At 37.1% G+C, this 13,753-nt stretch overlaps 1 protein-coding gene across 10 annotated transcripts in view; it reads left to right on the forward strand.

Moving 5' to 3' along the window:
• Positions 1-13,753, forward strand: part of PDE1A (phosphodiesterase 1A) — a 219,979-nt gene that overhangs the window by 52,614 nt on the left and 153,612 nt on the right. For 3 of the 10 annotated variants that reach the window (XM_030488057.1, XM_030488054.1, XM_030488056.1), the window contains one exon: positions 12,808-12,921. In XM_030488057.1, the coding sequence (XP_030343917.1) occupies positions 12,818-12,921 (104 nt within the window). In that variant the 5' untranslated portion in view covers positions 12,808-12,817. Of the gene's footprint in view, positions 1-9,040; positions 9,085-11,613; positions 11,786-12,045; positions 12,095-12,139; positions 12,574-12,600; positions 12,922-13,753 lie in introns of those variants that run through there. The other 7 variants (XM_030488053.1, XM_030488062.1, XM_030488058.1 and 4 more) reach the window with 6 other exon arrangements.

The following is a 13,753-nucleotide window of genomic DNA, read 5'->3' on the forward strand; positions in this document are numbered from 1 at the left end:
TAGGCATCAAATGCTGCTCTGAAAAGTGTAACAGCGTAAAGATGCTTAAAATCGTTCTGAACTAACAATCAGTCACTAGTCCTTTATCCTGTTTTACTGTTTTGGTTTTTTTTTTTTCTCTTTTCACATTCACCCACACCATTTTGTAGCCTGAAATAAGGAAGGGCTTATTGTCTCAAACAAGAAAAGGCTTATGGTCTATCTTTTACTAACCTTTTATTAAAAGTCATTTAAATAATTCATAAGAATGACAAACTTACCTTTTAGTTGGAGAATTAAGAGCTCCAATTTTTTTAGCTGATCACCAAGATTATGTGGTGATTGGAATATAATCCATAGGTATGGACAAGAGGAAGCAATGTACTGCAGAGAGGATTTATAAGGCAAGAGATGAATATGGAAAAAGACCATATTACTGGAATTTGAAGCTAAAACAGTTGGAAATGAGGGGCAAATTTTGTAGTAAAAAGAATAAACACGGGAACAATTTAGAAACAAGTTTGGTTCTTTCTTACTATCATCTATGACTGTAATCTGTAAAATAAAAAGACCCAGTGCTTTGTAAAGATATACTTCAATGATATCATTGCTCTTGAAGGTGATATGGAATTGGTCAAACTAGTTTGTTACTCTGTTCAGCAACGTATCTGACTGGATGAAGAAATGCACTTTGTAGATCATACAATATGCACATATACTCATTCCTTTCCATAGATCATCTCTGGAGAGTCAGAAATACTTTTATTTTGAGTGAAGTACAAACTGCCATTTGTTGCTGAAGTGTTTCTAGAATGTGGGATTGATAGCATGGATATTTTTAAGAACAACTTTCTCTCTTTATAAGAAAATGACTGTACTTTATTAATAGAAATGAAAATTAGATTTTACGAGTCATGAGAATTCTGTGAGTAACTGAGTGTTCTTGTTCTTATAATGTGCGATCCCATCGCTTCTCTGTGGGACCTGCTGCTATCTTCTTTTTCATGGGATATATTTGAATATCTCAAACCAGGCTAATTAAAAACACCTGTTTTCAAAATCAAGATTAAAAGAATGGAAATAGAGAAGATGCAAGGGACTGACTATATTTCTGGTAGATTTTTGTCTGTTCTGTTCTTCAGCTTCAGTGAGAAAGATTCCATTATCACCCTGGGTATCCAGCTGTGGTGTTTAACTGTTGTAATTAGAGAATGTTTTTTAATTTCTAGCCTAAACTTTGTTACAAATTAAACTGATTACTGCTTCTGCTACCCTAACTATATATGGCAGCCGCTGATTTTTCTTTTTTAGTATTGGCATCCAACATACATGCTAAAACCACATCATATATAACCAAACTAGTAAATACAATTGTTGTATCTTTTCTTTATGCTAACTTTATTTTTTTTTTTCCTATACTTACACTATATTTTATTGCTATTCACTCTGGAATCACTCTTATTTGCCCAAACTATGAAAGCCTGATTCCTAAAACTGGACAAAAGAGTTTACCTGAGATCTCCTAAGCACTGTATTTTGTTTACTTACTTATATTCCGAAATCTGCCTTTTTTTGCAGCATGGTTAGTTTGTTGACTTAAGAATGTGCAGGGAGAGCCCTGATCTGGTAAGGTAGCTGTGTCAGATCATGCAGAAATTCTTCTTTTCTTTTCACTTCTGTAAAACTGACGAATCCATTCTTGGCTTATGCTCAGTCTGTCTTCTATTTCAGTGGAAGCCACCTCACTGTTTTATGATATATTTTTACATTTTTAACACAGTAAAGTGAGTTCACTCCTCCATCTCCCAGAGCTTGACATAGGTTCTGCCTGAATTGATCTCTAGGCATTTTTTTTTTGCTATTGATAGGAGGTTTGCAACTATTTACAGATACTAGAAATAGTCAGAAATTATGCTGATGGAGATTAATACAGGCAGAAGCATTATGATAATAAATAGACAAACAAGCAGCAGAAAAATAAGCCCAAAAAAGGATTCTGATCAGCTGTGTAGGGCTTACTTTTCCTTTACACTCTTTTTTTGTAGGTATTTATTGCTAGCGCAACTTCACCAGCCGTATTAGCTTAGTCATCAGTGTTAGTACTTGTACAATATGAATAAGAGATAGAGTAATGGTATTTTTCAGTCCTATCAGTGGTCTTGGAAGAATGTCAGGTGCAAAAAGACATTTTAAGGAAAACAGTCTGTGGTGGAGGAGTTACAGCTTTTCTTAAGGTAGGGAAAGCTCTTTTGGTCGCATATCTGACAGAATATGTGAACTTACTGCTAATGTGCTGCTCCATCAGCAATGCATTTGGCATAAAGAATAGTTCAGTTGCTCCTCTTTCCTCAGGTTTCAACCTGTAAATGTGAGCAGTTTTGCTGGCCTCCACTAACAATCAGTCTTTCAACATATGTGTAACATTCAATCGCACAAGGGTCAATAAAGTACAAATTAACAAGGTAGATAATGAAATCATACTTTTAGAACCTGTCATTCTAAGCAGTCTAACATTTAAGGAGGAAACAAATGTTTTATTTGAAAAGTCATAATTTTAGTTGCTTATTGATTTGAATTCACGTATTTGTCTCTTCTAATTGTTGTTTGGAAAATACATGCATTTCCACCAAATCATGGGTTGATATGAAAAACTTGACAGAGAGATAGTTTGCCAGCACAACTTTAAAACTTACCTAAACTTTACCTGTACACTTTGATTGAACTTGCATGTTCCAGTGATGTTAAACACATTCAAGTGATACTAAGCATCTGTCAGCAGAGTTTTGTTCTCGTCATTACTCTTTTTGCATGCTAGACTGTTGAAGTAATTTTTAAATGTGCTGCCAGTTCTTACCATCAGTTTAATACTCCACTCATCTTTGAAGGTGTTTAAAAGCCAAAAGCTGGAATCTATTTTGCTGGAATTAAGGTTAAAATGCAGAATATGTTAAGGAAAGGCCCTTCTGATTTCAGCTGTGCTTAGATTCAAGTTATGTAGCAATTCCCTGAAGAGTAGAGGTTCTGAATAGACTAATTGTGAATCAGATAACATCGTGCATACTCCAACACAACTTAATAATATTCAGTACAATTCTCTTTCATACTCACTTTTGGAGAATGTTAGTTCTGTACATACAGAATCTTTTGAAATTCGAAGCTGTGAAAATTAAGCTTGAATTTGCTGATTTTTCCCAGGTTCCTTACATCTCTTATGTAGGTTTTGCACTATATAGCAAATTATCCAGTTCCAAGTTCAAGGATTTGTGGAACATATTCCTGGCTCTTTGTTATGGGCTCTCCATATACTTACTTTTCTACCATACATATGCAGTACCAATGACCTCATCATCTTATTTACTGAAGCAGAAGGAATTTTGCAAAGGTTTTATGGGAGACTACTGCTTTATAAATTAAGGAGGAAAACAACTGCCTCTACAATTACTTTTTTTTAATTTTAAAATGAATAAAAATATTTTTCTATGTCATGAGAAGTACTTTTATATTGAATAAAGATGTAAGAACTACCATATTTCTACCACTTAGTATTCTGTTATCAGTGATGGACTGGAGAAAATACTTATGAAATGAATATAACAAAGAATAGGTACATAGCGAGTCTTCTTTAATATGCTTTTTTACCTTGTAATATCCCACAGTTTGTTCACAACTCGAGCTGGAGGTTTCATGTGCAACATTTTGTTTAACAGCCATGTTGGACTTGTGGTTAATATCTTATCTAGTCTCTTTGGAAGCAATTTATATTGATCTTCACCATTGCTGCATGATGTTGAGTTCCTTTAGTAATGCCATAGGTGCATAATTTCTTTCCAGGAGAATTTTAGTTCTGTTCTGTTACTCATGAACACTTACATAAATTAAACTAGTTATCAGGGATGTTGTGAAATGAAGATACAAAATTTCCTGTTAACTATTTATTTGTTTTGTTGATTCTTATCCTCTGCTTTCCCTGTTGTTTTACCTGCCAGTCAACCACTACCAAATGCTCTTTTTTCTCATGTTTTCTCTAAGGATGAAAGATATTTGATGTGGGATTGGGGCATTCTTCTCTAACTGGTAGGAAAGGTCCCAAATGAAACCCAACAACCCAGGTCAGAATGCTTTTACTTACAGATGCTTGTCTTTCCCCAGAATGCGTGCAGTAGGAAAAAAGGTAGTATAACATTCAGTATTAACTGCTTATTTTTTTGAGGGGAAAGCCATTTTCTGATAATCAAAACTTCGAATCCTGTAGCTACAGTTTAAATGATCATGGTTTAGCTTTCTTTACACACCTTCTGAATTTTTCTGATTTTTCAAATGCAGATTTTAGATAACACTATGGAACTGACACAGGTACCCAGAGTGTGAGAAGTTAGGTTCGAAAAACCCTTCCTCTTAGTTTTACGCTTTCTTATTGTTGGAGCACAATCTATTAATTTAAACAGAAGCACAATAGCTGTAACTGTCTCCATGTTCAATAAAATAGAGAATCAGATTTCTTTTACTTTCTTTCTCCCATCCCCTTCCTCTTTCCCCCAGTAGGAGCTAAGGTGGGTCCAGGTAATATCGGCATGTGGAGTGTTTACAAATTAAAATAATCAGGTTATGTGCTAGCTATTTTTATTGCTTTCCTGTCTTGATCAAGTAGCTGTTTCATAGATGCAATATACTGCCATTATCAAGTAGATATTTCCTTCAATATTTTTATAATATGGATTGAGGAGGTCATGATCATCTTATTTTTCTTTAAAGCAAAAGCATACACGAATTACAACCTTGATACTTTTGAAAGCACTCTCACGTAATCTGCTTTCAAGGTATCACGTGCAATACTGTATTTCATCCAGAACTGCACCAAACTTATGGGAGGTGCTTGGAATTATGATGTAGAAGGTCTTGTGTTGCAAAGGGGGTGCATTTGCCCTTCTGAAAACTCAGTTGAGGTTTGGAAGGGATGGCAGTGTGGGTTGTAATAAATTGATTCTACCTGTTTGGAGTCAATTACTAGCGGAAAACAGGTTTACAGCAGAAATAGCCATGGTAAGGGTAGATTCCCTAGTTTACAGTTTTAGTTTGAGATGAAGTGACTTTTTTTTCTTTTTTTTTTTTTTTTTGTTCTCTGCTGGCATCTGTTCTGTTATAGTCTTTTATAAATATCAAGAAACACTTTTCTTGTTGCTATGGTCTTTGTGTAAGTAACATATAGCAAAATGGAATGATTTTCTTGTTTTCTTTGTTGAATAGCTCAAAATGAACGCTTGAAAGAACCTCTTTTAGCCAATAATTAGCTGAAAAAACTTTACTCCATGTAGTCTTTGTCTGCACACATCTTGCCACCACGGACTAGTTATTTTCTTTACATCTAATGTATTTCAGTGGGGTAAACTGGCTAATGCTTTGAAAAATTCAGATTTCCTAATTGCTTTTGCCTTGTATTCTGTCTTCTCTCTCTTTTTTTCTCATACCAATAATGTGGCAGATACAATTTTCACAGTTAACCACAGCTTTTGTGTTCAAGTGACTTTTACCTTATTACCTCTTCTGTGCATGATTATCAATATTACAATGGCTTCAGAAAACCTCCTAAACAAGAGATTGAAAACATGCAATGCGATAAAACAGGCAGTGGCCTCTTTTAAAATGAGCACAACTAACCTGGAACATTTCAAGGCCAGGCTGGACTGGGCTTTGAGCAACCTGGTCTAGTGGAGAGTGTCTCTACCCATGGCAGGTGGGTTGGAACTAGATGATCTTTAGGGTTTCTTCCAACCCGAACCATTCTGTGATTCTATGATTTTACAGCTCTTGGTTCTACACTATGCTCTTTTTGACATTGAAAGGTAACAATCTCATGTTATTATGAAGTACACCCTTATCCTTGTGATTCTCTGTGGCAATATCAATCCCTCCTATTTCAATGCTGCTGTCAGTTCTAGAACCATTTCCTCTCTCTGCAAAAAACTTCATATTAGTTTTGTAGACAAACTGCTTCCTAAGGAGTTCCTAAAAATTAATGTTTGTTTCATCAGTGTTCCTCCTCAACTTCAGCCAATGCTTTTCAAAACCTATTTGCCAATTCATCCTAAATAAAGAAGTTAAAATACACCAAACCTTAAAAACCTGTAACCTCTATTTGCTTAGGTTGCGCTGATTGCCCTGTGACACTGTAGGAGCTACATGCAGTTGCTAAAGTTTCTGTTTTCAGAAAGTTTAATCCAGTTTTCAGACATATTTTGAATAAGGTTATCACAGCCTACCTCTTTCTTTCTGAAGTATTACAATTAAGTACTGAAAAATACAACAGAATCACTTTTAGTGGGAAGTAAGACTAAAGAAAATCTCAGAACTATTCTGTACTTTACATTTTTTCTTCACTCAACATCCAGTTTGTTTCCTGTGTGTGAAACTGTTATCTTTCACCTTCAATAACCAGTGAAATTCTGCTGACCAGTTTCCACATACCTGGAGAGAGACGTAGCATGCAGCTGTCAACTAAGCATCTACTTTACAAAGCAGGTCAGAATGATCCTTTTATCACCCTGCCTTGAACAACTCTCTTGCTTCATTTCATTCACTGAGATGCAACACAGTTTCCGCTGAATATTTGATTTCTTCTTGGTTGACAGCTGTCTGTCTTTGTTTTCAACACTTTTCAAACTCTGCTTCCAAGGCTTCTTTCCAAGTCCAGCTGCTCAAAAATAGTAATCTTTATATCTTTTTCTGTCTTGCTACTTATGATGCAGTAGCAAGTTTTCCTCTGCAGTTCTTTTTGTATGGATTATCCATAGCATGCCTCTCATGCATTCCACATCTCTGCAATTATTCTTTTTTTTTTTTCCCATCTCTCTATCTCCCAGAATTTTTCAGATTGTTTGGTTTGCTGTATTAAATGAATGAGTCCTTAAAGTAAATTGAGTGAAAGATCATATTCAAAGTAAACTTAAAAATAGATGTACCTACCTAAGGCACTTGGACGTCTAAATTCTGTTGACTGCATTGAGGTCCAAGACAGCACTAGTGCAGATTTAAGATATCTGCATTAATCAGCCCAACTTTACTTGGCACTGAACTGGCCTGTGAACACTCACACAGGGTCATGACAGATTTTGGAGCTGGCGATCTCTAGTAAGGGGCAGTATTGAACAATCAAATGTGACAATGTCTTAATATGTCATAAGCAGGTTTGCAAATTTATGTCTATTTGTGTCCTGAGGTTTATCAGCTAAGTTGCTTGCAAGCTTTCATAGGTATTTATTTTCTTCTTTAGTTGCCTAAAATCTAACTCCACATTCATTACCAATATGATGTGACATGCACACAGCAAACAAATAAATACAAAATATTTTTTCTCCCTGCTATACTTAAAGCTTGGTACTTGCAGGACATGTGAATGAATATACATCCTTCTGTGGTTATATGAAGAAGCCTCAAATACAGTAAATCAGACATAGCAGTGTCCTGCTTTTGGCTGGGATAGAGTTAATTCTCTTGCTAGTATCTGGTATAGTGCTGTGTTTTGGATTTAGTGTGAGAATAATGCTGATAACACACTGATGTTTTAGTTGTTGCTAAGTAGTGCTTACCCTAAATCAAGGACATTCAGTTTCCCATGTGAGGAGGTGCACAAGAAGCCAGGAGGGAGCACAGCCAGGACAATTGACCTGAACTAGCTAAAAGGATATTCCATACCATAGAACATTATGCTTAGTATATGAACCGGGGGGAGTTGACCAGGAGCCACCGATCACTGCAAGGGAATGGGGTCAGTGGATGGTGAGCAATTGTATTTTGTATAAGTTGTGTTTCTTGAGTTTTATTCCTCTCTCTCTTTTTTTTTTTCCTAGTATTATTGTTAGTGGTGGTGGTGTTATATTTTACTTTATTACTTTATTTCAATTATTGGGTTTTATCTTTTTCCGATTCTCCTCCCCATCTCACTGGGGTGGAATCAGTGTGGTACTTAGTTGCCAGCTGGAGTAGAACCACAACAAGAAGAAAATACTAAAATAAACATTAATTAACATAAAGAGAAAATGTTCCTTGTCGGATCTCCTCATTTAGGTCATCTAATCTCTGTTATATCAATCCCAACTCTTGCCCCCTTAATTGAGTCAATGCCAATGCACTGTATAGACCATACGTGTAGACCTTTAAAGTCGCTGTTCCTGTTTTTGTTAATATGCTCTATGGAGAATCTGAAAATCCAAGATTACTGTAACATCAGTATTTTGCCATTGCCAGATTGCTGGAGACCTATGTATTTAAATAAAATCCATGAATTTTGATAAGGCCAAATGTAAGACCAAATATTCCTTTTTCCTCTGCTGCTTTTCTTATTGATTAATAATTCACACAATTGGGCATTGCACACAAGCTGGAAGCACTGCTTGTGAAGAAGGGGATTGCACATCATTTCAGCAATGTGAATGTAACAGACAATGGTGAGAGCAGAAGGAGACATGGAGAACACCATCTAGCAGACCATTCCTTTTCTGCAAGGGCAGAATTTGGATGATGGGAACTTTGTCCTACTTTAGGTTCTGTTGAGAAAGTACCATGTAACACTCGAGCCCACTGGCAGGCAATTCTTCAGTGATTTAACTCTGTTATTAACTATGGTGTTGAACTCTGTCTTACCCAGCAAATGAACGTAATGCTTTACCTGCTTAAAATTCAACTTTATTAGTGCTTGCTAGGTGGGGGCCAGGACAGTCAGCATACAGATCTAATACCTGCTGTCTCTACTTACAGTTTTGTTTTGGCTTTTTTTTTTTCCTTCCCCTTATGTTTTCAAATTTCTTAATTGGTTCATGGCTCTCCTGCAGTTCCACCACAGGGAGGTTCACATTGTCAGGTTTGGAGGGATGAGTATTAGCCTGACAAGTCACCCTGCAGGCCTCTTGATACTTCCTTTTTCTGCATTTGTCACGAGTTAGATGTTTTGAAGATAATTTCAAACAGAGCAGTATATTTAATTTCCCTTCATGAGCAGAGGATTTATTTAAAATAAATATCTAATTCTCCTCATCAAACCTGCATGATCCCTTTCCTGTTTCTATAGCTAATCTCTAACTGGTCTAGCTGCAGGATTTTCCCAATTTTAAAGTAAGTTATTTTCATTTTAACTGTGTGATTTCAACATAACTGTAAAGGACTCTCAGTACTCAATATTGAAAAGCAAACTTGATTTCTTTACTGTTGGGTGTATTTTAAAAGTGTTTGTTTGCATTGATATTGCTCTTGAAGTGTTTTTACATAAAAGGAGCTTAGGATACATTACTGTTAAGTGTAGCTTTCTATCTGAGGATTAAGTGGCACAGGGACAGTTTCATTTTGCCATAATTAAGGGCAAAAAAGCAAATTATTCCTATTTAAAAATATATCTCCATATTGACTAATAGAGGCTATCCTTTACTGTTTGCTTTAGTGTGGAAATTTTCAGCTGAAATTAAAAAGAAAAAGAAAAAGCTGTGGGCAAAGGGCAAAAAAGATTATAATTTTATAGGAGGAAGATGGACTGTAACAGCTTGCTGGAACTGTAGCACAAACATTGTTAGGTAGCGCAAGAACAGAAAACCAGACAGAACAGTAAATGGAAAGAGAAAAACTATTTAACATATTTCATATAACTAGTTACATAACTATTAAACATATATTTAACATGCTATTTCTCTAGTTGGTTTGGCTTCCTAAAGTAGCTGCTTATTGTTTAGTATTCTGCATCTTCTTTAGATCAGTTTGTGCTACAGGGGCACAGATGTGTATTTCTGAGCAAGGCAGGTTGTCCATGATTCTTCCTGTGATCCCCTTATTGTTGCATACGGGCTGTAATGTATGGTTGTTCTATATGGCAGTGGCACACTCCTATCGTTTCTGCCCCATGCCACCTCTTGCAGCTAGAGGGGTGTTGGCACTGCTTTGTCTCTGCCATTTGCAGCCTCTGTGCCTGCCTTCCTCTGAGCGGGAGGAAGGGTGAAGGCTTGGCTGCTTCATTCACTTGAGCCTTATTCACAGAAGCTAAAGGGAGGAGAGATCTTTCCCTGTGTCTCCATGAGGATTTCTTTGCACATGTTCCAAGATAACAGCATACCTAAAAGTTGTTTGTTTGTTTGAAATGGTTTGTTTCTCTCTCCTTAGGGACAAACAGGACACTTGCTCTGGCTACTTTCTTGATTTTTGGATGCCTTATCTATCCAGTTTTATGTATTTCCTGCTGTTTCTTTCATTTTCAGAGACACGATTTCATCCTTTGGTGTCATCTCTGGTGATTAGCTGTATTGATCCACAGGATAAGCCTTTGGGGAGGAGGCTGCTTTGTTTGTCCTTTGCTTAAGCCATGCCAGGTGCTTTGTTGTAGGAATTTCTATTGTTGCAGTGGGTGGTCCTGCCGGAAGTCAAGTTTTTACATTTTTCCTTCATGGAGTTCTGGTGAAGTTAGCAAATGTATCTCCATTTGCAGTGATATTGTTTGCACAATTTGTTCCTTCTTCCATTCCTGAAGGATATTACCTGCTCATAATACTTTTCTCCAGTAAATCAAAATGATACATTTTAAACTACTTACTTCTTTGTGAGGGAGGGAGAACAGCTTACAAATGCCACTATTTTTCATTGTATAACTGGACAACAAGAGCTGGGAAAACTTTATGAATAAAAATAGGCCCTTAAAATTCTCCTCTGTCCCTGGAGGTTTATGTGGCTTCTATAAATACTTAATTTCTTTGCATTGCTTCAAATATCTGGCAGTTAAAAGGCAGAGAAGAACGCAGATTAGTGTGAGATGTTCTCATTAGTTATTCCATGGAAGGATATTTATACTCTACAAACTTTAGTTGGACTCCATGCATATCAGGAGCGTAAAGTTTGGAAGTTTTTAAGTGGTTCCTCAGTGAAGTTTCAAAGATACTTCTGCTGCCTTTAACCAGATAAATGCTTTGCAGTTTTTGAGAAACAGTTGTTTGTATTTCTTCACTGTTGTCTTATGATGCTGTTTGAAAACTGTAAGAGTTGTCGCTCATCCAGTGACTGTTTTTCAGATATTACTAGTGAATTTTATGGGATTGACTCTTACACGTCTGAGCCAGGAATAGTTCTGTGAAAGCCCATGAATAAATAGCACTTTAAAATTGTGTGTGTTAAAGCCATAGAAGTAAATGAAATGTACTATTTAATTATGCACCTGAAATCAGTGTGTAAACACATCTCAAACTGATTTATAACTCTCAATAGGGTGTATTTTAAATCTATAATGTGCATAAAAGGTATACTAGGGAAAGAAAATGGATCATGAATTTCTGAAGTGTTAGGATTATTTCAAGGCAGTGAGACTCTTTATTTTTCTGTAAGATTCTGCATATTTCAAGATATTGTCCATGTCTGCCAATTGCATCAGATGGGGACCTCTCATCATGTCACATCTTTGTAAAATTTAACACGGATAAAACTGTCTAGTTAAATCCATACTGAGATATTCATCTCCTAGCCCTAGGCTCCTTCTAGTTAGCATCCAAGGACACTCATCCTCAATGTCCCTTTGTGGACCCAAAGCCCCTTTTCCCACCTGGTAGTGACATCAGTAGCTGGCAAAGCTCAGATGTATTTGCTCCTACTTGGCACACCCCTCTTGCCTGGCTTCTTGCACAGCTCTTGCTCTGATTGAAACAAGCATGATCTCTGAGATAAGTCTGTGGTATATTTGATTATTTGGCTGCTGCTTCAGAGATGAAGATTGTTACTGACTCACCAAACAAGACAGGTGCTATTTACAGAGTGCAGGAGCTGCTCTGCAAACCCGTCTGTGCAAGCAGTAAGGAAATCCTCTCCTTTGCTCTCTCCAAAACCCAGCTTTGGCTGTACAACTAGCTGCTTAGGTTTGCACTTGAAAGGCAGAGCTGGCAATCTGCTGCATGGCTGGCATACCGTTTAGTCCTCAACCCTTTTGTTGCTTGCATGCACTGCATTGTTTTTTGCTGGCAGGCACGCACAATTCAGCATCAGATTTTGACACACGCATGCTGCTGTCCCGAAGGATTCGCTGAGCGGACTGTCTTGCAGCTGCTGCATTTTCCACCAGTTAAATTGACAGTTACCTACTGTGTGGAGTTGCTAGGAGAAGGTGTATAGTCATCATTACAGCATATTCCTTCAATAACAACCTGTAGAGCTCTCTGATTTCTTTCCTGCAGGGATTTATACATGTCTTTACTACTGACTTAGCATTTGTACAGTCATATTTTTATTGAGAGGCTGGTAGATATTTATTCATTAAGAAACAATTCAGGATCAACTAAAGAGAGGAAAGCTCTGGCATTTGAACATTCACTCTTTTTGTAGGGTGATGTGGCTGATACTGGCGTCTACCATCTGCTTTTCTATTGCAGCTTGTTTCTCCAACCTGCAGAGCAGAAACCAGCCTTTCTTCTGGATTTGTTAAAGCCATTCACATTTATCCTGCATGGCAATGAATTATAGTCCATTTTAAGGAATCTTTTGTGCTTCTGTGCATATTCCTACAGCAGAAAAAGTGCATGAGAAAGGAGCTTGAGCAGTCAGTAGTACAGTAGCTGGCTCACCCATATGGATTAGACTCGTGAGGTCAGAGGAGCTGCGTGTACTTGCTCTGTGCTTGGGAGGTGGTGGGGGGAGAGTGGAATTGTCTATCAAAGTGAATAGCGATTCAGGCAGGATCGTCCCTCAGCTGTTGTAATTCTGATGTGCTTTGATATGACAGCAGCTACTGTCTAACATGCGTGGATCTTCTGACATTTGTAGTGGACTAAAGAATGCTTTTACTTGCTGCTGAGCCTGACTGTAACTGTATCGCTGTAGGACAATAACGATGGGGGCTCGAGCGATGGAAACAACTCGGGAACTGGAAAGCACCTCTATAAAGTATCAAATAGGAGGACACACAGAGAAAATGTGGCAACGGCTCAAAGGAATGTGAGTAGCTTCTCTCCTTGGCTTTTGTTCTGTTCCCTGGGAAAGATCCTTTTCATCTGTTTGTTAAAATGACTAATTAGCAAACGGGAGAGTTATCGCTAAGCTGTGAATAGTATTTGCTCTCATAACACAGTATAGCACTCTCATATGTGATGCTACTTAGATTAATGTCAGATTCTGTATAAGATTCAATCACCTCATTTAAAAGATATATATCTAATGAGAGTTATTATCCAAACTGAAATGCAGGTAAGTCTTTTCAGGTTAACACTTCCATAGCTCTGATATGATTTTGTAAATGTTATCTTCAGAATCAGCATTGCTGGAGCTGTTTCATCATTCCTGTCAGTATATATAGGTAAGTATATTACTGCAGTTCCACAGGAGGTATCCATACTTTGCCTTTGAGATTGCTGGTAAAGAGGTCTGTATTAAAAGGTGCTTAGCTCTTAGGAGAATGCCATGTCTCTGGGGTTTTTTTGTCAGTTATTTTTGTGCTCAGTAATGCTAAAAACTGATTGAAGGACTATTTGAAGGGGACACTATGCACCTGCTGCGACTAATTCACTCCTCTGAAATGCAATTTTCACTGTAGGCTTTTGGTGCAAATTGTCAGTAAATAAACATCTACAACCTGTCAGAGAGAAACTCCATCAAATTAGTGTGTTCTAAACCCTTTAAACTTCAATGCCTCTTTTTAAGTATTTGTCTGGTTTTCATCCTGAAAGCTGGTGTCAGGATGTTACAAATAAATACATGTTACATTTGTTGATTTGCAATCAAGGAAATTGCAGTATTATTTTTGCTGGAAAGATTTGAAATACAGTGCCTC

Source organism: Strigops habroptila, chromosome 5, assembly GCF_004027225.2.
Source record: "Strigops habroptila isolate Jane chromosome 5, bStrHab1.2.pri, whole genome shotgun sequence".
NCBI classification, from domain to species: Eukaryota; Metazoa; Chordata; class Aves; order Psittaciformes; family Psittacidae; genus Strigops; species Strigops habroptila.